The sequence below is a fragment of the Poecilia reticulata genome, linkage group LG4 (assembly GCF_000633615.1).
Source record: "Poecilia reticulata strain Guanapo linkage group LG4, Guppy_female_1.0+MT, whole genome shotgun sequence".
Lineage (NCBI taxonomy): Eukaryota > Metazoa > Chordata > Actinopteri > Cyprinodontiformes > Poeciliidae > Poecilia > Poecilia reticulata.
In genome coordinates this window covers 9,461,049-9,485,761 of record NC_024334.1, presented here as the reverse complement: position 1 = coordinate 9,485,761, position 24,713 = coordinate 9,461,049, and the positions used below count along the sequence as shown (strand labels likewise).

The 24,713-nt window shown below is 39.0% G+C and overlaps 1 protein-coding gene across 1 annotated transcript in view; it reads left to right on the top strand.

The window, feature by feature from the left end:
- The window catches only part of exoc2 (exocyst complex component 2), a 51,789-nt gene extending 30,305 nt beyond the window's left edge, over positions 1–21,484 (top strand). The window contains exons 11-28 of the mRNA XM_008406707.1: positions 583–701; positions 4,869–4,982; positions 5,227–5,351; positions 6,769–6,837; positions 6,937–7,094; positions 7,185–7,306; positions 9,336–9,397; positions 10,338–10,418; positions 10,581–10,640; positions 11,415–11,476; positions 11,562–11,631; positions 13,693–13,809; positions 16,403–16,544; positions 19,858–19,913; positions 20,016–20,138; positions 20,421–20,482; positions 20,807–20,866; positions 20,954–21,484. Coding sequence (XP_008404929.1) covers positions 583–701; positions 4,869–4,982; positions 5,227–5,351; positions 6,769–6,837; positions 6,937–7,094; positions 7,185–7,306; positions 9,336–9,397; positions 10,338–10,418; positions 10,581–10,640; positions 11,415–11,476; positions 11,562–11,631; positions 13,693–13,809; positions 16,403–16,544; positions 19,858–19,913; positions 20,016–20,138; positions 20,421–20,482; positions 20,807–20,866; positions 20,954–21,047 — 1,696 coding nt within the window. The 3' untranslated portion in view covers positions 21,048–21,484. The remainder of the gene's footprint in view (positions 1–582; positions 702–4,868; positions 4,983–5,226; positions 5,352–6,768; positions 6,838–6,936; positions 7,095–7,184; positions 7,307–9,335; positions 9,398–10,337; positions 10,419–10,580; positions 10,641–11,414; positions 11,477–11,561; positions 11,632–13,692; positions 13,810–16,402; positions 16,545–19,857; positions 19,914–20,015; positions 20,139–20,420; positions 20,483–20,806; positions 20,867–20,953) is intronic.
- The last annotated feature ends 3,229 nt before the right edge of the window (positions 21,485–24,713 follow it).

The following is a 24,713-nucleotide window of genomic DNA, read 5'->3' as shown; positions in this document are numbered from 1 at the left end:
TTTTTTTCCACCAAATTCGTATATTTAGTGTGTGTACACTGAGACCAAAGTGGAAACACAGTCACATTTCTTGTTTGTGTGCACAAGCTTGGCAAATAAAGCTCATGTGAAGTTATTCTTGCCTTGGTCTAGTTGTAAAATGTTTCATTGACATGTAATCAAATCAATTTTTTTTCCTTCTCCACTAGGGGTGCTAAGCTTTCAATTTCTTTCTTCTGCACCCACTTCTTTCTGATTGAATATGTGTTCATGGCAATTTCAGGTTTTTAAAGGTTTTAACTGTCTACAAACTATTTACAAAATCTACATAAAGACATAGACACTTCAGAGGATTGGGTAACCAGGCTAGAAAGTCAGTAGTTCACCAGCTCCCTTTAACAATTTAATCTGACTTTACCTTATTTTACCATCATTAAAATACATTTCTTTGCTCTTATGTTGAGTATGTGCTGGTAGAACTTTTAGATTTGGGAGATCTAGGTGGCGATCTATTGAGAGACTAACACAACAATGCAGCTATAATTCCTTCAGTCAGTTTTATTTTCTATTACTCATTGTTACCTGTCTGTTCCTGCCCTGTAGGTACCTTTCAGACCTGCATGCCCCAGGGGACCCAGCCTGGCAGTGTATCTACGCTCAACACAAGTGGATCCTGCAGCTGATGCAAAACTGCAGAGATGAGTTCATCAGCGGCGGAAGAGGTAACTAACGGCACATAATATTAGTCCTAGCCTCCTATTTTGCATTTCCAATCGTCTTTTGAGCCTAGAAGTAGCTGAAGGAAGGGAAATCCAGCTGCGCCTCCGTCACTCCAGCCCTCTGCCCACATTCCCGCTTCGTCACCACCCTCCCAACCCTGTTCTGTTCATGGCTCGCGTGTTTATTTTTTCACCAGCATATGAATAAGATGAAAGCAAGGCAGCGCTGGCTTCGGATTTGGGTTTCAGGGCCTGATATGTTGCCACACACACACAAACTCTCCCCTTCTGCCTCACACACAGCTTCACAGATGGATTGGAACAATTAACCCCAATTAAGCTGTTCCTCTGTTAAAATCAGCCGGCAGAAAAATGTGAATGTGAAACTGTCCGCTCAGGAAGACGAGCAATTCTCCGACCACACTTCAGACACGTACATGCAGGAAAACACTGCTAGAGAGGGGGCTGCTTCACATTGTACAGCTGGAACGTAAACATGTCTAATGCTAAGGGTAACAGAGATTTCCGGGGCTCTGGCTTGATTGATTTGGGGTTTGGTTTATTTTTTTGCCTATTCACCTTAAATGTCATGGCAGACAAAAATGAACATGCAAACTAGAAATTGTGGAGTATATCCAAAAAACGATTTGAAAAAACTATATCTGACTTTCCCATTTGTAGGAATCTTCTTTTTTCTAGCATCTAGCTTATAAATGAGGTTTAACTGAAAGGCAGTGAAAAAATCTGTAGGTCAATGCACAGTAAGTTCAACTTTGGTTATAGAAAACTTTGTTTAGATTTAAAGTCTTTCCTCTCTCAGCTCTAGAGTAACTGGTTGCACTAGTGCACGTCATGTTTTTCTTGGGTGCACCAGCACAAAAGTTGGATGCATCCAGATTTCTGATTGCATTACATTTAATGTTGCAGTTTTACTGGATCTCTCACTTTATAGACTTTGTCTGATGATCTGATTATTGCCTCCGTGTCAGAGCCCTGGCAATGATTTTAGAATGGCTGTAATAATGCTTGATTCTTGATTCTTGCTCTTCTTCTTTGCAATATAGACGTTATTTTCAACGTCTTTATTGAAAATGCATCTTTTTCTCTGAAGTAAAAAAGATGCAGGATTTTTTTCTTAAAACCAGCCAAGACCAGAGATGCAACATCCTCTTTTACTGCAACTTGGAGCCTAAGGTTTTAAAGCAACATGAAAATGCATTTATTTTAGTTATGAATATGTGTGTGTGTATAACTTACTGACCAGGAATGATGCAGTCAATTAGATCCTAAACTCAGAAGTAAAAGGACCCACTATCTTCTGTGTTTTTTGTTTTAAAAAAAAGTTCGTTTCCAGAGTGAAGTGTGCTTTGTTCGGGGGTCTTCAATAAAAAAAGAAAAGTACATTAATGTAGCATGAAGGTGTTAATTTGAACATATTCCTTAACAGCTCTGATGAACATATTTCTTTTTATTCAATCTTTTCACATTTGAAATTCTAGATAAAGGTTTTTATGTTTGATGAAATATTTCAAGATTTTAGTCTTGATTTAGACTTTTTTTGTTTGTTTTAAGTTGACGAGAATCTGTATTATGACACCTGAGGTAATAAGTCCCGTCTCTCTCCTCTGCTTAACACTACACCTCTTCCCCTTTCTTTCTGTCTCTCACACACATGCGCGCGCACACACACCTGGTTGCTGTTTGCCATCTCCTCTTTTCGCTCTTCAACTGTGAGAAACCTCTTGAAACGTCTCTCCACCCAGCCAGTGCCTGAGCGGCCATCATCTCAAAACCACATCCACTTCACTCCCCTGACCCCAGTCTTCCTCCACGCCTCGCTCACCTTGCCACATTCACCCCCCCTCCCTCCACACCCTCCCCAACCCTCTACTGAGCGGTGCCTCCACCATCCCTTCTGCTGGCTGCTTCCTCTTCCGCCTTGAATCACATTCAATCACACGTGGTGGGGATCATTATTTGTCTTTGATGGGTCAGTCGTAAAGACAGTAGCTGAAATCATTTTCTCCATCTCCTTTGCTTCTTAGTCAAGTTTAGAGACCAAAGGCCGTTCTGGTGTTCGTATTGCCCCATTAATAGCTCGCTGAATTGTTCTAAATGCGGGATGCAGCCATCCATCTTTATCAAACCATAAACGGGAACGCTTTTTGCCTTGTGAAGAAGCAGAGCAGCACGAGTTGCTTTCATATGACTAAACGCTTCCAGCAAACCCCATTGCTGCCGTCTGATTTGAGTCGGCCCAAGTCATTTATAAACTGAGCTACTTAAACAACACTTCTGTTCCCAACATCAATACAGCTGATCAGGAATCTTGGCCTGTAGTTTAGTGATGTGTGAGTTTGCTCTGCCAATATGACAGTTCCCATCGTAAACGGCTTTTATTGAGATTTTAAGAGACAGACCAGCACAAAGAAGGCATTAATAGCATCAGTTTCACATGTACTAATTAAAACCCGAAAAGAATTGTGTGTGTTAGTGCTCAGACTCTGATAGGGGGCGAAGAGTTGTCAGTCTATCACATTGAAATGTGTCTGATGTTTTTTGATTAGTTTAATGCCTCCACCACAGTCTCACATTTTTTTCAGCTTCTAGCAGTTTTTTCTTTCAGGAATATTTTGCATTTACCTCCATGAATCTCCCCATCAACCCCAATTAATTCCTTGTCCCTTAGACAAAAAGCATTCACACTTCCTGGTGTGTTTAGGGTATGCATCCTCCAGCCAGCCTTTATAAAAGTCAAGCTGGTGAAGTGCAAAACTATTATTTCTCCTGGCAAAGGTTTCTCTGACACTCCTCTAGAGTTGAGATCGTGGCCTCCTGGTCTGTCAGTTTCGTCACACAGTCATGTCAGTGGTTTGTCAGTTTTTAGGGGTATCAAAGTAGATACATATGCAAGTCACACTCCAATTTTCCTAAAAAATAAATAAATAAATAAACATACAATTTCCTGATGATTTATGATTGTGCACCTCTTTGTGGTGGTCAATAAAATATATTGAAGCATCCAGCTATGACATTTTAAAATGTAGAAAGATTTAAGAGATAAAAATATTTTGACACACTTTGAGATGAGTGAGTTCAACTTCAGCAATCTCACGCTTAAAACATAAATGGGAAGTATACAAGGCATGCACGCATTATATTTAGCGCACACAATTTCTAACCTCTGCATTTTGAGAAGTGATTATTATTGTCGTGCAAACACAGATTGAGTCCTGCAGACTTCCATGTTTCCTTGTGATCCTCAGCCGACACCTGGAACAACAGCAGCTCTCATGCCTGTAAGAAGACAGGGAAAACATGAAAGACAGACTCTGTGCTGCTCCATGTGGGTCGAGTGTGGATTTGTGTGCGTGGATGTGCGTGTGTGTGCGTGTGTTAGAGATATGTTTACAGATAGTCTGACTCAAATGAGAATTTCCTTACATTTTCTAGGCTGCTGTGTTGTGTGCACAGCCATCTAAACCACAGTTGCTGCTCATTTTGGGGGATTTCTCAATACTTGCTAACACACTGCAGTCAGTCTATGAGTCACCGGTGCACTTCTCTCTCTCTATGTGTGTGTCAGACACATGTTTTGGAAATGTGGTCATCCGTCTCCCATCGTTTAGACAAACTCCATGTAGGCGTTCTGCAGCGTTTGCACGAACCTCTCCTGAGTTTCATTTTCACTGCAGCAGCTTTGCTCCCTTCTTGGCTCTGCTGCTCTTTCACTTTCATTCCTGTCCCGTAACTTACACCCCTCCTGCTGTTACTTTTAAGCTTTCTTCCAGATTAATTTCACCAAAGTTATGTCACCTCATGAGATAGGACCGTGCGCATGCCCTGCAAAGCTGCAGCCGTCGTGGCAGTTCCATGGCTCTCTGTTGCCATCTAGTGGATGTCTTCTGCTGGATGTAACTGAGGACATTGTGGACACTGTAAACCCACTTCACCCCTCTGCACTTGCAGACCCCCATACTCTGGACAGAACTTGGACGTCTCTAAGCTGCGGGTCTGGATCGGAACATAAATAAAGACAAGACAAGGAATGATTGTTTGGTGTGAAAACCTGCTCAGCTTATCGAGGAATGTGGAATTAGGAATATGGCTCATTTGATTATTTGCTATCTAAAGCACGTGTTGTTTTTTTCTCCTCTCTGCGTGGGTCAGTGGGTGCCGGCGCTCTGGATCTGGAGGGGGATACCCGTCTGGCGGCGCTCGGCAGGCTCGGCCACTCCGCGTCTCTGAAAAGAGGGGGCAGTTTGCGGTCGGCGCGGCCCAGCAGTGAGTGTAAAATCACCCACACGCAAGGTGCCGCAGAGGGGCTTCCCTGCCGCTACACTGATGTTTATGTGTGTAACACTTTCTGTCACATACAGTGCTTAGGGGAATCTCCTCTTATCAGCCAGTACAGTAAGGCCACAAAAAAAAGAAAAAAAATGTTTGTCTTCCAGGAAGGTTTTTGTTGTGTAGTTACCCACGACACGACTTTGAGTTTAGTGAATAATAAGCTTTTTCTTTCCTCCAGCGTGGCGCTTTGAAACCCCACAGCAGGTGCAGTTTGTGGAGAAACTCTCAGACGTGGTGATCGGTCAGCTGCCAAACTTCTGGAAGCTGTGGATCTCCTATGTCAATGGAAGTCTTTTTAGTGAGGTAAACAATTCAGAGTGAGAAGAGAAAGAATAATTAGAAAACTCAGTTGTTGTTTTTTTTTTCAGTGATGCATCAAGGCCATTTTCACCTTGGCTCTGGTCCATGATCTGCAGATCAAATTTAAAAACAAAATAGCACTATTAAGTGCATCAAAATTTCAGTCTTTAAACATCAATCAACAGTTGATTGTTTAAAATTTTAACAAATGTTAGCTTAGGGACTTGTGCGTCATTTATTTATTTTCTGCTGAATTCAAAACTTTGTGGGACTAGTAGTTTTTCACAGTTTTTCTCTTCTGCATATTTTAGTCCATTTTCCATTTTCTTGCACCCTTATCCCATTGGGGTTGGGGGCTGCTGGTGCCTATCTCCAGGGAATTGAACCCAGGACCTTCTAGCTGCAAAGCAACAGTGCTACCAACTGTGCCACTGTGCAGATATATTTAAAAACAGAACAGAATTGTTCCCATAGTAGAAAAAAATCTGGTGTCATAGCAGCAAGTTAAGGTAAAGGGGAACTTGCAAATGGCCCAAAAGTAAAAATAAAATATATGCATAAGAATAAGAGACTCTACAATAATGACAAATTCACAACATAAGAACAATAAGACAGTTGAAATATTGAAATATATTCTATTCAGATCAAAAGTAATATGCAGCTTTGCTAGTTAATTTAGAGGAGAAAAATGTGCAAGATGTGCCTGGATGTATATGAGCATTAAAAATAGACTATAAGAAATAAAAAAAAACTGCAAACAACTGGGAGGAGAAAATAACAGCAGAGTTAAAACTTAAGTCTAGATTTAATAAACTTCTGCTTCTCTTTAGCAATTTTTTTATCCATCTGACCAACTTTCTAGCCCCTGCTAAAGACTTGCTTTCCCACAGGATGGTTCTGCCACCACCGTGTTTCATGGTGTGTTCAGGTTGCTGTGTGGTGTTAATCTTAACCCCCACAGTGTTAAACCTGTAGATTCTGAGTTTTCTGAAGTAAATTTGTGACCCCTCTGATGCGAGAATGCTTTGTGATTCTCCAATGTCAGCTGGAGGATGTTGCTAGGGATACATGTCTAGTGATGGGCTCGCCTTTTTTTGCAGGGTTTCCAGGAACAATAACATTACCAGGTTTTTCCCCAACCTGAGCCTCAAAGGATGTTTACAAAACTAGACCAGAATAGGCTCTGTGATATCCTTGAAAACACTGTAAACTGTTCCAGATGCAAAATTATGTAAAACACTATATTTTTCCATACTGATGAAGTAAACTGAAAATTATCCTTTGTGTTCCTGTTAGTGGTTATCTTTGTTTAAAAAAAGAAAATGTTTCACCATCTTACCAGTCTCCTCACCTACCTTAGAAAATTATGTTAACTGCTTTTCAAACTGGAAAACTCTTGTTTTTTTTTCTTTTCTTTCAGACTGGAGAGAAATCTGGCCAGGTGGAAAAGTCCAAGAAGAACGCCAGACAGAGACAGAATGACTTCAAAGTATGAAGCTTATTTCACTTAGACTTAAGCTTCTTTTGTAAGGCATGTTATCTGGTTTCTACATGTTTTATGGGTTTGTTTTGTTTTTCATTTTTGTAGAAAATGATCGAGGAGCTGACAAACAGACTTGTGAAGCTTATTCGGGGCGCTCTGCTCCCCACCACTTTACCGCAAGGAGAGCTTCGTGTTTATGGAGGCTGGGAGGACAAGACGGAGCTGACCGGAGCCTGGTTCACGCAGATCATCCACACTGTCAGGTTCTCACTCCCGCCACCTCCTCTCCGCCACTTTGTTAATGACTGACTTTGGTCATCTGATCTGATGATGTTGATGCGTCTCTCGCCCAGGGGTTGTCACGAGGCGCTGTCCACTTTGGAGATCCCGAATGATTTGCTGCAAGTGATCCAGGATCTGCTGCTGGACCTGAGGGTCCACTGCCTGATGGTGACTCTGCTCCACACGTCAGAAGGTGAGACGTTGTCCGCTGAGTGGAGCTGTGGAAAGTGAACGGGGGACTATTCCCCATTAAACCATCTGCATCTGATCATGTCGGCTTCATCTCTGAAAGAGGACAGAGTTTATTTTTATTACACTTTGCAGACTTTTCTGAATTATGGGCTGGCAATTTGCTCTAGTGTTTACTTCAGCTGCTGTCCACATGTGCACTTTAACCCCTAAAATAAAACTGTAGAATGGTATTATAAATTTTTTTATTTTTTAAGAAAAAATGCAGCACAATTATCACACCATGGAAGGTATTATAGCAGTAATAATATAATTTTGATAAATACCTTCAAAAAAGATGAGATGTGTCTTAATTATTATACTAATGTTTTTAAAACCAAAATAAAGAAAAGTATTCATGAACTCATTTAGGTGTCTGCACGAGTCTAAATTCACAAATAAGAATATAAAAATAATGATTATTATAAAACTACTGCAGGAAACATTTGCATATACAAGACAGCTGCCAATTAAGACAAGCCAGATATTTTAGGAGTCCTTCAGCACAAACTTGCAAATCAGTTGCAAACAAAACATTAAGATTATAATGGGATTCTTGCATGTTGACTAAGGAATCTGCTGAAGTGTCAAGATAGAAATGCATGCCTTAAAAGAGGAATGACACACAAAAAAAAGCATGAAAATCAAATTGGTTGACTCAGTGTATGTGATCGAATACTTAGAAATCAAATGTGCAAAACAGCTAATCTGTTAAAAGCTGCAGCCATGGATAATGAGTCAGTGTGGATCCAGAGTCCTAGAAGAAGAAAATTCTGGAACTTCAACTTGGTTTCATCTCAGTGGAACGTTTAGGATGAGAGTGTGGAGAACAAACATCACAGCAAATTTCCTCAGCAATCAATGATTTTTGGGGATATGTGTAAGAAAAATGAGCTGGGCATCCTTATCAGTCAATGGAGACGGGATTTCATGAGGATGAAGAGATTTGTCAGACTAATTAATTTAATGTTTTCTTGTGTCTAATGTGTGTATGATGAACAGTGGGTATTTTCATGCTTGATTGGGATTCATCAGTTTGGATGTGACGGTGATGCTCAAACTGCAGTGGAACTAACTGTAGGGCAGCAGAGGAAATTAAGTTGTGTTGGTGGATCTGGACTTCTTGCCCACAGTTAAGTATGGCAGGGGATCTGATGCGGTGGGCCTATTTGTCTTCCAAAGGGGAAATTGTTAGAGAGCCAAACACAAAATGAACCCTATTTCAATTGTATTTATATTGTAATAAAATAAAATAAAAATGGTTTGAATTTTCACAAGTTTCTGTTGTAAAATTAGGTTACTGTCATTTCTTTATTTTATTTTTTACATATTTGTACAAGGAATTCTGATCATTTATGCAGAGGACTGTATATTGAAGTACTACAGTTCAGTTTCAAGTTTGCACATCTGGTGAAATCACTGTATAAATGCATACTTGATTGCAAGAAAGCCTTGAAGAAATACTGATAATTTATTCTAATTTTTACATAACTCTTGTGCACAGTAGACCCAAAATACAAGGCAGAATTTAAGAAAGTCACTTGGAAGTGAAGAAAATTACTGTTGATGGATGTAAAGCAGTAAGAGAAATCACTAAAAACTCTTCAGCATTTATTTTCTAATAAACCATCTGAATTGCCTGCATTGATTTTCTTACTGGTCAGGATCTTTTTACCTCCTGCAGCCTCCAGGGTTATAATGGAGAAAGTGTTATGAGACCAAAACCAGACATGTTCAGTTTCACTTGTGGTTAGGTATGGTCATTTTGAGAAGAGCGAATGGTTTTCGCTGAACTCCCTACACCCGTGTCACATAACACCAAATAAACTGAGGTCTCTGCAGAAAGGTAGATTTTCTTTGACATTGCCTGGTTTTTCTTCAGAAATGCACAACATTGTCTCTGTTTATTATCATTCTTTGAAAATAAGGGATCCCTGTTCAGTAAATTGTTCAACGGTTTGAAGTAATTTCTGCATTGCTTCTTCCCCGTTTAGATGTGAAGAGGCTTGCCGAAAAGGAAGATTGGGTTGTAGATAATGAGGGAATCACCAGTCTGGTAAGAATGAGTTACCACACCAAGCAGTGCTCGATCTTACAGAACTAAACGTGGTAGATATATTCCCACAAACACTTAGATAGAACCAACCCTAATTCAGTACATTCTTCTTTACTTTATAAACATTACCCTGTTTTTTTGTTTGTTTGTTCTTTAATATTGCTATGTTTTATTTATTCATTTTATCTAACAGAATCTAATCTTATCCATATCAAATCTCTTTTCTTTTTCAGATTAGTTCAGGGGCTTTGAATTGAATCGAGTCATTTTTGTTGCTTGCAAAATCAAAAATAGATTTTATGCAATCATCTTCCAATTAGAATACTATATCATCCTGTATGTGATTGTCTGAGCTTTTATGAAATTCTTTCAGAAATACCTCATTTTATCTCCTATTTTTGTATACTTTATTAAGGTTGATGTCCTAAAGTTTCTACTCTGCTCAAGACAAAATGGCTAACTCTCATTCTTTAAGTAATGGAAAAAAAATGTACGTAAAAAGTGTTCTAAGTCCATAAAGTTTACAGAAATGCAAACGAAAATTGAAAAACTACAAAAATCCTTGCTACATCCATAGGACTTAGCAGCATAAGTATCTGTCAGGTGCTTTTTGTCGGCCACAGTACATCGGCACCTTACAGGCCAACGTATCCTAGCGTCAAATCTGACTCTGTAGCATCGTAACTGTCTGAGCATCTACGTCACATAGTGTAGAGGAGACAAAATGATTAGGATTTATCTGTTGCTTATTATGTTGTGAAGCACTTTCAGTGGAAATCGCAGATCAAGCTGAAGAAAAGAGAAGTGTCAACCCCTTACATAATAATGCACCGACTCTTTCTGACGTGCACCTGCTGCCTGGCTTTAATCTGACTTGCTTTTATTCTTCAGCCCACGATTCTAAGTCTCTCGCATGTTTTGTCTTTGATATTTTTTGCAGCCTTCAAAGTTTGAACAGTGCCTGGTCCACATGCTGCAGTCACTGAAAGAGCCGCTGGAAATCAAAGCAGGAGAAATCAATGTAGGTTTTGAAATGAGTGAAAGCGAAGTTTGAAATCCTTCAGCGCAAAACTTTAAAGGTCACTTTATCCTGTGAAAACCCCTCTGACAGATTTATGTCTATGCTTGACAAATTGTAGCCACTGATTCAGTTACTTTAGGCTTTGTTTCCTGTATCTGTCAGGTTCTGCAGTTAGACCAGGTCCAGGACAAGGCAGCACAGCTCAGCGTGAGCATCATGAAGGTAAAGTGTGCTAGAAAACATCTGCAGACCTCAATAATACATGCTTACTTTTATTAGATTCATTTCTTGTATGATTTGAGGAAGTTTCCCATAAAGGAGCCACAGATCACTGTGTGCACTGTCGCTAAAACCCACTCTGGTTGTCATTACTCTGAATCTTCTGGAACAAAGTCCACGCATGCCAAAAGCATTTTTGTGTTTTTCATGCATGTCCACAGTTGTGCATATATGTATAGGTTTGCATATACATGCATAAATCCTTGACATCGTTTCTTTTCTCAAAATATTTATACTAAAGATGTTTTTTTTGTTTTGTTTTTTTATAAAAATTTACAAAAAGATAATTCCCAGTAGACCCAACCTGCAGGTTGCACCCATTAAAAAAAGATAGCATGGTTGTAAAGTGATAAAAATGGAAAATCTAAAATAAAGTGTAAGTTGCTACATGACACCATATTATATTTGCCTTTTCTGGTGGCTTTTGCCAATCACTGCTGAGGAGGATGTTTCTCAATCCTTAGCTGTCGACACAGATCGACTTTTGTTGCCAGTATTGACCAGTTCCACCATATGGAATTAATTGGAAATCACAACTGACACAATGGAGACAAAACACATACATTGAAAGCAGAACTTCCCTCTTTTTTGTTTTTCAATCTGCAGATCTTTTTTTCCACCAGTTTTAGTCGTTTTCATTCATAGTAGCTTTTCAGGCTGAATTTCACAGCTTTGATGTTGGTGGAAGTGATGTGGATCTCCATGTGTTCACCTTAGGTTTTTATAAACTGTTTGGAACAGCTGAGTATGAAGGCAGATGAAGACTTTAATGTATCTCAGTGAGTATTTTGAACATTTCTTTTTTCAGTTTTTTAGTTCGTATTGTGGTTTCTTCTGAAAAAGAAATGTCTCCTCTCTATTCAGCAACGTTTCAGTGGACCTATCCTCTCCTGATCGGTTTTCCGGCATCCAGGACGGATCCATTCCGACATCTGTAAGCAAAATTATTATAGTTTTTATAGAGCATTCTCGATTTAATAACCTCGAGTCCTACAGCCAGCCTGCGCCTGGTAGCGTCACCCGAGCGTGGAGCGTGGGCTCGCTATGTAACCCAACTAGACAAACACACGTCTCACTCATTGGAACCACAAAATGTTATCAGGCTGTTTCCTGGTTGTGGACAAGCAGCAGATACGTCCTTGTTTCCTGTAACTTGGTTGAGTTGTTGGTGGAGGGGTAAAACGCAGGGGAGGCGGCTGGGAGGAAGAGCAGGGTACGGGGTGCTTCTGGTAAAGGGAAATGGAGCAAGGTGCAGAAGGGGTTTCCCCAGCCCGATGTGAGCAGCGGGAGTTTGGCAGCGGAGCTCTGGTGAATGACCAGAGTCGAGACGGATTTCACTCATGCAGTATTTTGATGTTTTTGTTTTGAGAACGACTTGCTAAAAAGCATGTGAGGATGTAAACCTGACAGCCATTAATAGATATCAGGTTTCTGTAGCCAACTGGAGGCTCTTATCGCTGGAGCATGAAAAACAAACGTGCTGCGAGTGACGCCACATTTCGTGGTTGGCACACTACAAGCTTATCACTCAGTCATCTCTCTGTTTCTAAGAACTAGTTTTGGTTATTGTATAAATTTGTATCTCCATCTGTACAGTTTTAGAAGGTTATTGTGAGTTTGTGGAAATTAAAATTAAAAACGGACGGAAGGAGATTTTATTGAGTTGACAATCTTGCTCGTTGTATGCAAGATTAATCCAAAACAACAAATCTTGTATTGTTAAAAAATAAGTACAATTTAACGTATCCTAATCCCTTTATGTTAGAGTACCGGTTAGTTAAGAGTAGATTTTTGTATGTAGTTTGAGTGATTAGACAAAGATATATATACTGTCTTATAAAAGAAGACGTGAAGTTTCTAACATTTTGTTATGTGAAAACTTCAAACTTTAATGCATTTATTTAGATTTATTTTTTTTAGAGAAAAAATATATTTTGTAATATTTTGCATGTAGGCCTTAAGGTTCAGTTTTGGTCTTATCTGATCACAGCACCTTCTTCAGCAAATGTTTGTTGCGCCCCCTACTTGTGGTTAATTTCAGACAGGATGTCCAGTGGTTTTCTCCTATTGCCTCTCATACATAAAGATCAGATTTGTGGAGAAGATGATTAAAGATCATATTAAGACGCATATTAATAATTTGTTTCCTATCCACATATATTTCCACCTGAGCTTAATTATTTTTGCAGCTCCTCCAGATTATTTTCACTTTCAATGCTCTGTTTTCTCTTCACTAAACAATTGTTTATTTACCGAGACAAAATGACACACACATTAACTTAAGTCAGTAATTAGACAACTTGTGGTGGCAATTGGTGTCCAGATTTTATTTGGGAGTATAATAATGAGTTGGCTGAAAACAAATGCACATCCCACAAAAAATATTTTAAAGAAACTGTCCTTTTTCCGTCTGCTTCAAAACAATGCGGTATGTAACTTTGTTTTGTGTGACAGAGCTGCTTCCAGTATCTAGTTTATAATGCAATTTTTTTGTCTCAGTAGTTACTTGAGCAATATTTTGTGTAATTGACAACATTCTTTTAGTGGATTGATGCAAGATAATTATTCAATTTTTAATTCTATATTAACACACGCAGACGTAAAATTGAGGTGAATATTGAATAAAAATATTTTCATAATGTATTCCTCTCATTCTAAACCACTGCGAGAATATCCCTTTCCGACATGGGTTGGATTTAATGAGACTGATACAATATTAATATATAAATATAATTATTAGTCAAAAAGCCCACCTGAAAGTGAATGTTTAATTTGATGTAAGTCAACAAGTTTATTTTCTTATCACTCTTAAGAAAATCAGTGGTACTCATGCATCATATGTGATCTTTCACACTCATTTTGTCAAGATAGATACATATAGATGGATGGATAGATAGATGAATGAAAAGTGGGTAAAATGTTCCAATTTTAGTGCAAAATATTTGGCTTCTTTGTAGAACATGGAAGTTAAAACTTGGGATTGTTTTGTGCACAGGAGCAGCGCCTGTTGATCATCCTGAGTAACTGCCAATACCTGGAACGGCACACCTTCCTGAACCTGGCCAACCACTTCGAGAAGCACGGCTTGACAGGGACAGAGAAGATCAATCGGGTCAGTAGCCGAAACCGCGACTCCTTTTTAGGACAGGCGTCAACTGCAGCCAAAGTGCGCTGTACTCACACATTCATGCTGTTATTCTGTTAAGTGGTTTGCTGAGGTGTTTGTAACATCAAAGCTCTGATGAATGAGGTTCTGTTTCTCAGCAGAGTGATGACTCTTAATCAAAAAAGGTAAATGTCACTGTCTTTAAAGCAAATTTTCACCGCTTTCTCTTCACTCACTCAGACAGTCACACAGTGGCACACAATGACTAATGGCTGAATCACAAAGAAAATAAAAGTTCGGTTGGTTTTCCAGTAAAAACAGTTGATCATTATTTTCTTTGAAAGTTTGAGTTAGAGCCTCATCAAGATGTTAACATGATATGGGTGTTGGACTGCTTGATTAAAATAGCTCTGAAAGTGTTGGTGAAAAAATAAAAATAAAAATCCCAACTTGCATCTGGCATAAAATTGGTGCTCTGTACAGAATATTATCATCATTAGCATATCTCTGATCAAAAATAACTTAAGAAAATGCACAGGTCACATATATAAATTTTGATAGTTTAGCATTATTCATTAGAAAGCATTTGCAGATATAATTTTATTTTTCTTGTTCCAGAAGTAAAAAGTTAGGAAGTAACATTAATCTAAGCTTCAATTTACAAAACACAACACATTTCACACTGATTAGTTATGAAACAATAAGGCTGAAATGCAACGACTGTTTGAAAAACTAAGTACATTTTTACGGCTTCAATGGGATTTAAAATGAAACAGTAGCAGCAAAATTGTCATCACTTTATCATCTTCAATCTGACCTCCACCAACGTGCAGTTTTGGCAGGGTGGAAACCTAGCGTGGAAAGATATCCGCAATGATGTATGGTAGGACACTGTTGTTGAGAGGATTATGTTGCCACTTTCCACCTATTTGAAGTCGAACAGTAAACACAGAGGAAAATTATTCATAGATGGGAAAACATTTTAGACATGTGCAAATTGTTCGATTCCAGTAAATCCACCCCAAGGTTAGATATATCTCAGACTCTACAGGTCTCGGTTAAATCTTAAATCTCATGATGAAAAACTAGCAGAGAAATTGAAATATTTGAAGGAGAAAATCCATGTTTTCTAAGAAAAAGAATGGAGAAGGATTACTTTGGTTTGCAAAGTTGCATTGAATGAACCGCAGTGTAAAGTTTGGAGAAAACCAAACGGCAAACACCTCATACCACCTGTCAAGCATAGTGGTGGAAAAGAGATGATGTGGGTTTGATTTGCAGTTCTGGGTACCTTGCAGTCATTCAGTCTGTATATCGTAGCATTCCAGCAGTAGTTTGTCCAACAGCTGAAGCTTGGTCCAAACGTTTTCATTATCAGGACAATGACCTCAATTACAAATCTGCTACACAATCGCTAAATAAGATCGAGGTGTCGTTTTGGCCGTCAAACCACTCAAATCAGCTCAAATCCTGCTGATTTTAGCAGGATTTGAACATTCCTGCTAAAATCAGCAGGAATGTTGTGTGAGATTTGTTTAGACGCCGTTCTCCCATTTAAGCTTGGTTTCAGTTTAATGTGTGGTTTATTTTTACCCGTTTTACAATCTGCAAAAAAACTATTTTATGTGTACCTACATGAAATAAAGTATAATACTTTATACGTGAAACTTCAGAAGAGTGGTTGCCAGCCATGATCCTCAGGGACCATTGTCCTGCATGGTTTAGATGTCATCCTGCTGCTTCAAACTTGATTTAAGTGGGTGATTAACAGACTTCTGCAGCTCTTGGTGGCAATCAGATGAGGTCACGCAATCGTTTGTATCAGGTGTGCTGGAACAGAGATGCATCTGAAACATGGAGGACATCAGTTCCTGAGGAATCACTGTTCTAGAGCTAAAGTAGAGGATTTCTACTTTCACAAAGTAGCCAAATGTGACCCGTATCTGACTTCTTCTCTGAAAGTTCCAATTCTGACCTTTCAATATGAATCAATCACTTCAGTTTGTGGTATTAAATCTGATCTATAGCCGATTGTTTTCAAAGAATCTACAGTCTGAACTGCCATGTCTCATTATGTCTAGAATTCTGCACTAGAAGAAGCCAACATGATAAATCGTAACGTACGCAATTGCTAAAAATGATAAAATATGAAAATATGAAATAAGTCTTAGTAAAGCGTATCACATCACAATCACCCAACTTCTGGCTCCATCTGCATGTCCAAATAGTCCTCTCTACAGAGGTTGCAGTCAATGTTCCACGACAGATCATTGCTATTTGCCTTTTGTCTCATGATCTTGTGACATTACTGTCTGCTCCATTGCTGAACTTCAACTTTAAAATTGATCAATAGTCAACGTGCATTATTACTTCTAGAAACAATGCACTGCACAACGTTCTTCTTCTGCTCATCCAGGTTGCGTTAGGTTTGTAAACCATTCACACAGGAGTCTAATTGCAGTCGTGTCATTCAGTGTTACGAATGACCACTGAAAAAAAAATCTGATTTCCACAAAAAAAATCAGAATTGAGCATCTAGACCTGCTCTGTGAACATAGCCTTGGTTTTTGTTGATTCCCATCTGTCTGTAACCTTCCAGGTGAGTGTAGACGCCGTTCGGGAGTTGGACGGTAAACTTTTTGAAGCTTACATCGAGAGACGAGCCGATCCAATCGCCGGTTCCTTGGAGCCCGGCATGTATGCTGGATACTTCGACTGGAGAGACTGCCAGACACCTGCAGGTATTGGAAAAGCTTCTTTGGCTTGATAAAAGTGAGGATTTAAAAGAGTTGGGAATTCACAGAGAGCAACCACCAACTGACCCTGACAGCATCATTGATGAGCCGCCAAGAGCCGTGTAGCATGAGAACTTGTCTGTGCTCTGATCTGTAGATTTGTGGTTCACGTGTGTCATGTGTGGAGTACAAGTCTTTGATGGCTTACTGTAAACATCATTCTGCTGCTCTGCCTGAAGCTCTCATGGCCTTTATGTTGGAGCTGTGGGTGTGTGCAAAGGTTTACTTTGACATTTCTGTCACCAGATGAACTCCAAACTCAGGTGGAATGAGAATGTAAAATACGTGGTTTACCTTAAACACAGGATATGAGACAGCATGAGTCTATTGAATTTTTCAGGTGGGATGCAGGCAGATTATCGCACAAAATTTCCTAATGACAAGTTTGAGCCTTGCACTGGTTTTCTGCAGCCTCTAAGAGTTCGTATGCCTGGGCCACATGTGAAAGCGGAACATTTTGGACACTAAACCACCGTTCTAGGATATGAGACTTTCACTTGTTGCTCTTTGTGTGGGACTCCTGTAAGCGTGTGGGGTGCTGCAAGGCATTAAAAATCCGGTTTCAGTACTTTCTTTCTGTTGCTGCATTTGGCTGTTTCGCTGTCAGAGTTCACTGGATGTTATATTTTCAACCTACCATGTTTGCACATTAACCCCCGGCCCCAAACCGCATTGAATCTTCCTCAAGTAAAAAAAAAATGGTAAAAACACCATTGCAGTTGCAGCTTCTTATGCATTGCTTCTACATATTTGGCTGCTCGTTTTTTTTGCTCTTTTTGGAGAAAAATGAATGCATTCATAGCTAAATTATCTCAGTTGGTCACATGTGGGCTGGTAATTGAAACGTAAGATTTATTTGGATCCACATGTAAACTAAGGACTTTTTTTACAATTTATTTTGGATAAAAATTGTCCTGTTTGCTTATATTTCCTAATTGGATTTTTTTATTTTTGTTTTTTCAAAGATTCAGAAACCAAAGGACATCTTTATTAACTGTGTGTCAATACAAATTAATGTAACTCAACTGAATACCTGACATTTACAAATCTTCTTTTAAGGACTTTATTAAATGTGTCCAAAACAATTTTGCATGCCTAACCAGAGCGAAACAGTCTAATGTAGGAATGCAGTTAAAACTAGGTAACATACAGGGTATAAAAAGATATACAACCTTTTTTTTCCTCACTTACTGGGGATAAATGAGACGTAGATTACTATGCATTTAAACAGGTTGGGGAAGCCCACATGATGACATCATGGCTTTGTAAATACATCACCATTTGTGTCCCAGATACGAATGTTTAAGCGTGAAACATATCAACCTCAGAACAAAACCATAAGGCCGCGTGAGTGTGAAGATACTAGCTGAAGTTAAACGGAAAGTCGTTTTCTAAAGTGAAACATGTCTTTCCTCAGCATTAGCTGGAAGGCCACTCGAAGAGGAAGAAACCATTACTGCCAAAGTAACATAAAAAGATAGATTAACGGTTGCAAATGCTTTTAGGTTAAAGACAGTAATTTATGGAGACATGTCCTCTGCTCTGATCAGAGGAAAATTTTAATTGCTTGCCCATTATTACCTGTGAAGGGAAAAATGAAAGCTTGCAAGCTTCATGCTGTGGGGGGCTTTGCTACAGAACCTCATGAAGCTGCTGGTGAAAAGCACCAGATGAGGAAGAAATTAAATAAAATAGGCGTATATCACAACTAAAATCATCATCTCGATATTTACCAACATTATCGCCATCGTAAGATTCTATATCGAGTAACTCTACTTTCATCGGCTCTTACTGAAACTGGCAACTGTCCTTCAGCAACTGCAATCTTTAAAGTGCAATGTGTGTTTTTCTTCTAACTTTTATTCTATTTGTGAATAACAAAGTGGAACATTGCTGTGGGGTTTATATATTAGTATCTTAACCTCAGAGCAGGCCTAGCACAAAAGTTCCAAAACAACTGGTAAAAGCGGTGTAAGGGTCTTAGATATTGAGATAATGCTGATCCTTTCTCTGTTCTTCTTTACTGAGTTACTTTGCTAGAAGATAGTTGTGACAATACCGTCTCTGCAACTTCCTGCAGTGCATAGCTGTAAAGAACATTTGCATAAATAATTTTAAATAATACAATTCAGACTCAGAACGTGCTTGGGAAGAATCTGTCATATACTGTACCTTGCAAAATAAATCATATGTTTTACACATTTGGTCTCTCTACAATGAGTAACTACATTAAAATAAGGATGCATTTTACTGATTTTTTTGTCGATTTTTTTTGACGTTTCAATGCAAAGCATGTGAAGTGGAAGAAAAAGTGCAATACATGGTTTTAGATATAGTTTACAAAAACTATATGAATAACATTGCAAACACTTGTATTCAACCTTGTTTTCTCTAAAACTACAAAATAAAATGAAATATAATGAATCTTATAAAACAGATCAATGATGAAGTTGTGTAGAACAATAAAGTAGGGTTAAGTTATCCTAACAATGACCAAAAGTGATCTGTTTGACTAAAACAAACTTTTGCAAACTTTTCTGTCCTGTGATATTCTGTGGATATTCAATCATCATCTAAAAAGAGAGAATAAAAAAAACAGAATGAAACAACTGTTAACCCAAAAAAACACAGGTGTCCATCTGATCTAACAGAATTTGAAAAGAGTGCATTACTCATAGAAGCAGCCAAGAGGCCCATGGAAACTCTGGAGGAGTTCAAGAGATCCACTGTTCAGATGGAATTTTTTGACAATTATTAGTCATGCACACCATAGATCTGGTATTTAGATCTATGGTGAGTAAAACTAATGGAGAAAGGCAGCCACAAGCCATGTAAGAAACGTGCCAAGCAAGGATTTCTGATTGTGTTTCTGTGTGAAACGCTGCATTTGGTATAAGATAAAACTGCAAGTCGCCCTGAATACACCATCCGACAGGGTGCAGTACTATGATGTGGGACTGCTTTCATTAAGCAAGGACCACGGTCACTGGTCAGGGTTAATGTCAAAATGGTGGAAGCTAAAATTGAAGCAGTCCTGGAAGAAAACTTGATCCTGACTGCAAAAGAGTTTAGACTTTGGTAAAGGTTCACCTTCCAGCAGAGTATTGACCCTAAGCATCTATAGTGCTGCAATAAAATGGTTTATATCAATGCTTATTTATGTGTTTTAATTCCTTTATGTTTTTTTGTTTTTTTTAATATTCATTGTTTTTGCAATATTTTGCATAATGTATCCCATTTTCACTGCCTTCTCCCTCAGGTGTAAGGAACTACCTGAAGGAAGCTCTTGTAAACATCATAGCCGTCCACGCTGAGGTACAAACGCCCTTGCCCAGACCCTCCTTCCCCTATACACCACAAACTTTTTTTTTTTTTTTGTCTGCACTTCTTTACGAAACTCAACTTTTTCTGCAACAGGTCTTCACCGTCTCAAAGGACCTGGTTCCCCGGGTTTTGTCAAGAATCGTGGAATCGGTAGCGGACGAGATGTGTCGCCTTATGCAATGCGTGTCATCCTTCAGTAAGAACGGAGCCCTGCAGGTACACACTAAAATACACACGCGTTCTCACAAACACACGTTTAGCTGTTTGTCAGTCATATAGTAAGACCCTGACTCATAAGTCAACACCACATTTGTGGGGGGATCCACCAGTCGTTTCTGATAATGCCACATTTCAGTTCATCTGCTAACTGCTGTCAGTTGGTCATGATGGCTAGATTTCATGTTCGCTGGCTTTTATTGTTCTTTTTTTTGTTTTTGTTTTTTTTTTCAAACCTAACCTCTCACCACCATCCTTCACCCCTCCCTGCTTCACATCCAGGCCCGACTCGAGCTCAGCGCCCTGAGAGACGCAGTGGCCGCATACCTAAACCCTGATAGCAAGTGAGTACAGCCGTCAAACATGTATAGCCAGTGATTTATAGCCGTGCATGTCACAGGCATAAATCCTAACAGTCGCACATCCCTCACCTACAATCCCTATTTATGTTAGTTGGTGGGTTCTGGAAAGGAAGTGAAAGTAATCTGGTTCTGTTGTGTGCCTGCTGTGTGGTGTGTCTTGTGTGTTCATGTAAGTAGGTCAGTGTGCATGTCAGGATACATGCATAGACTCGCCCTGAACTGTGTTCTCTGTTAATAAAGTTTAAGTAAACTTAACTGTTTTTATAAAATGTATGTTTTTTTTTTGTTGTTTTTTTTTGTTTTCAGCACCAGCTTCAAGCAGGCGTTGGACTCGCTGCCTCAGTTGCACAGCGGGGCTGATAAGAAGTGAGTTTAATTCTGACACCGTTTCTGTAAATGCGTAACAGTTTTACAGACCAATTTCATACATTTTGTGTTTGTTTTGGTCTCCAGGTTACTAGAGGAGCTGCTGAACAAGTTTAAGAGCAGCATGCAGCTCCAGCTCACCTGCTTCCAGCCTTCCAACATCCAGCCCATCAAGAGATAATCTCAGTCCACCTTCTTCTCCACTGCCCTGCATCATCTCGTAATAACCTGTATGCAGTCATCTAAAACTGCAGCTATTATCTGCTCTCTTATAGCTTTATCATTTACTCATAACTGTTTTCTTTTCCTCTGTATCACTTTCAATTTCTGCTTTACTATGATAAACACAAATGTCTGTAAATCTAATCTTGAAGACACTAAATGAGTGGATTTCATTGTTACTGTGCAGGACAGTCCCATCTGTGTTGGTTATGCTAATCATGCCTGACCATAAATGAGTTCATGTGGGGATCTTGAGTGTTTGAGAAAACACTGGATCATTGGCTGGATGCAGAGTCTCCTCTCAGACTGAACTAGTCCAAATCAGGATTTATTTAAAGGATGAAAAGTTGCTGTAGTTTACAATGTGTGTTAATAAAAGAAATCTACACTCCATAATAGTCTGAAGTTGAACGGTTTGTCAGATAAAAATATCTGTTGAAGGACGAGTTGCTAAGATGTGACATCTTTATCACTTTGCCTTTAAACTTTCTCCAACATGAGTCTTTCATATTGTGCAGCTGGAAGTTTACACATATCTACCATGAGCATAAATAGCATTTTAATTTGCACTTTTAGATGTTTTTAAAAAACTGTTCTAGAACCAAATGGAGGAAGCAAATGATTAAAAACTGCCTTTGAACTAAAACAAGCTGTTCATCAGCTGTTAGTTTAAAACCAAAAGCAAGTAAGTTTTAAAAATGTACTCTGTTGATGATTACATTTGTTTGGTTGATGCGACTGTCGAGGTGGCTTCACAAAGGACATCTACGGTCTACAACTGGTTTTGATCCCCAAAAGTTTCCAGTGGTGATCAGCAGGACATCCAGGATGGAGAATCAGAAGGACAGTATTGTCCTGACAAAACGTCCTTATCCGCAGTCATCAACGCACAAACACCTCAAGTCAATGCAAGTTTGTTTGGAAACCACATTTCAATAACAAGATAACTCAAAGTGCTTTGTATGATGAAAACAAAAGAACATATTGCAGTAACATAAAGGAAAGAAAGTTGGAATACAGACTAAGGTTAATTTTTGACTTAATATTAATGGAAAGAAACTCCAAACAAATAGGGTTTTAGTCTTTCTTTAAAAAAACTCAGGGTTTCAATATTCATTCTGGAATCTGGCTTCCAGATTAGTGGAGCATAAAAACTGAATGCTGCTTTTCCGTGTTGGGTTCAGATTCTTGGTATTCAGAGCAGATTTGAACCAGAAGACCTGAGAGGTCTGGGTATCTGGACGAAGACAGATCTGGAGAAGAGAACCTCCAGATCATGACTGTACCGTCTCCACTGTGCTGATAGAAAAGCTCTTCAGTAGCATCTCTTTGTCATGCTAGCAATGTTGAAGCAATCAAGATGTCAAAAATGTTTTATTATTATTTGGAAAACTTTTTGCCATCTTTTCAGTTTGAGGTAAGCTGAGCTCTGTGACATGATGTATTACCATGGTGAAGTAGCCCTCAGAAGGTAGGTGTGGTGAGGAAGGAATGGACATGGTCACCAACAATACTCGGGTGTCACAGTAACGGGCCCAAAGAATGTAAAGTAAAACCAAAAAAAAGAAACATACCATCATACCGGCACCATCATTCATAATTGTTACTACAAGGCTGGATGGACTGATGCTTTATTATGAATGTAACAGCTGAAATTAAGACTCCTTGAATTAGGAGACATGTTTTCAGTCTTTTTTTTGTCCCATTTTGGTGAGCTTTAGGTAACTGTAGAATGTTTCCATTTCTTGGTTAGTCTGTGGTCTTCTGCTATTGTAATTCATATAGTGTTTTAGAAAGTGTTTACAGTATACCTTTGTTAAATTGATTGGTCATTTGAGCTACTGCTGTCTTTATATTGTCTCCAGCCTGTTTATTCTCTGTAAACCTGAGAAATGGTTGTGTGGGGAAAATCCTAGCAGATCAACAGTTTCTTAAATACTCAAACTAGTTTGTCTGATGATGATAACCATGTTTTTTTTTTTCTTTCAAACTCAATTTCTCTCCCATTACACTGCTCGGCTAAAGCCTCTGCAAGTCGTGTTCACTAAATCGTGATGACTAAACGCATTTCCAGTTAGACTTTAAATTTAACTCCATGTCTAAATGTCACATTCGGTTGAACAGCCAGCAGTGAATGCATGGTTGCAGACAGTTGGTTTGTGTGCAAATCTGTTCAAACGATCATCTTTCATTATTCATTTCTGAAGCTCCAGCTCATCACCTTGCACATGCTGCCGTTTGTCATTGTCAGCGTCTTGTTCTGAGGGAGGCAGGGTGGGTTCAGGGCGTATGCAGGGTGGGGAAGGTGTGGGCCGTTGCTCAGGGGGAGCAAACAGTTATATAATCCCAAATAAAGATGATTGTGGGTGTAGGTACTCACGAGGCGAGCATCTCTTTTGCTGAAGTGGTGTACAGGAGAGAAGAACACGCCTACAGCTCACATGAGGCAGTTTGATTGGATGAAAGGGGTTGTTTGAGGGCAGAGTAGATGCGCTGCAGAGGTTGACCCATTAAATTTCAACTTCTGAATGTACAAACCACAAATTGCTCTTCTCAGTCATTTGTTTTCAGATTTATGTTATCGTCTGCATTCACACACCCCAAACTTTTTTTTTTTTTTTTTTTTCTCTGACTTGGTTTCCCATCTTCATCTAGGGGAAGGCCATGCAGTGCAGACAAGAGTTGTTTTGATCGCCTGTGTTCTATGTTCTAAACTTAGCTCTCTTTCCTCCCACGGATTCATTCACAAAATAGGTTCAAAGCCTAAAGCCTTATCCGCTCCTCACCCGGCTCTGTTTACAGTAACAAAGGTGAAAAAGGGGAGTTTTTCTATTTACAATTTTTTTTTAATTTTCTGTTCCATTCAGGAGAAAAGATCACAACACCAGATGAAAGAAAAACTTACTCTGACGTGATGTTTTCTTCATAGTGAGTGGGTTAAATGAGCAGATGGAGAAATTTGTTGCATCAAAGAGGATTTGTTTTGGCTCAATTTGGTTGTGGAGCATATTTGTTACCTGTTTTTCTGGAGCAGATGTGTTTTTTAATGTACGTAAGAAAACAGTTCCCATTGCTGATGAGAAGAGAGCAAAGTTTAAATATGTGCTAAAACACAGTCGTTAGCAGAAAGACAACAATTTTCTGTTTGAGTGAAGCTAATTGGTTAGCAAGGTGACTAGTCTTGCCATTTTTTGAGTGAGGTTCTGTGGAATACTTATGAGCAGTCATTATCTTAGCTACGGCTGCAAGAGCAATCCTACTTTGAAGAATCAGGGACCAATTCTTGTGTTGAAATCAAGCTAACTTTTACTGTTTATACATTTCCTGAAATGTTTTCTGTTACATATCCGAAAAAATTTTACTGTTTGCAGAACTGTGGATGGGAAATACTCCACATGCACAGTAACGCCTGCAGCTGTACTGCTTTATTGAGATTTTCCTTTAAGTAAAAACAAAAAATGTATTTGATTTTCTTTTTTTAATGTCTAAAACTCTTTAACATAAGCAAGAGAGAAAGAAAATGTCTTTTATGTCAAAACATCTTGTACGCAGCCCACATCTGTGAGAATCTATGGAGCGGGGGGGGCACATTTACATCCTAAACCTCAGTGTTATTGGTGAGCTG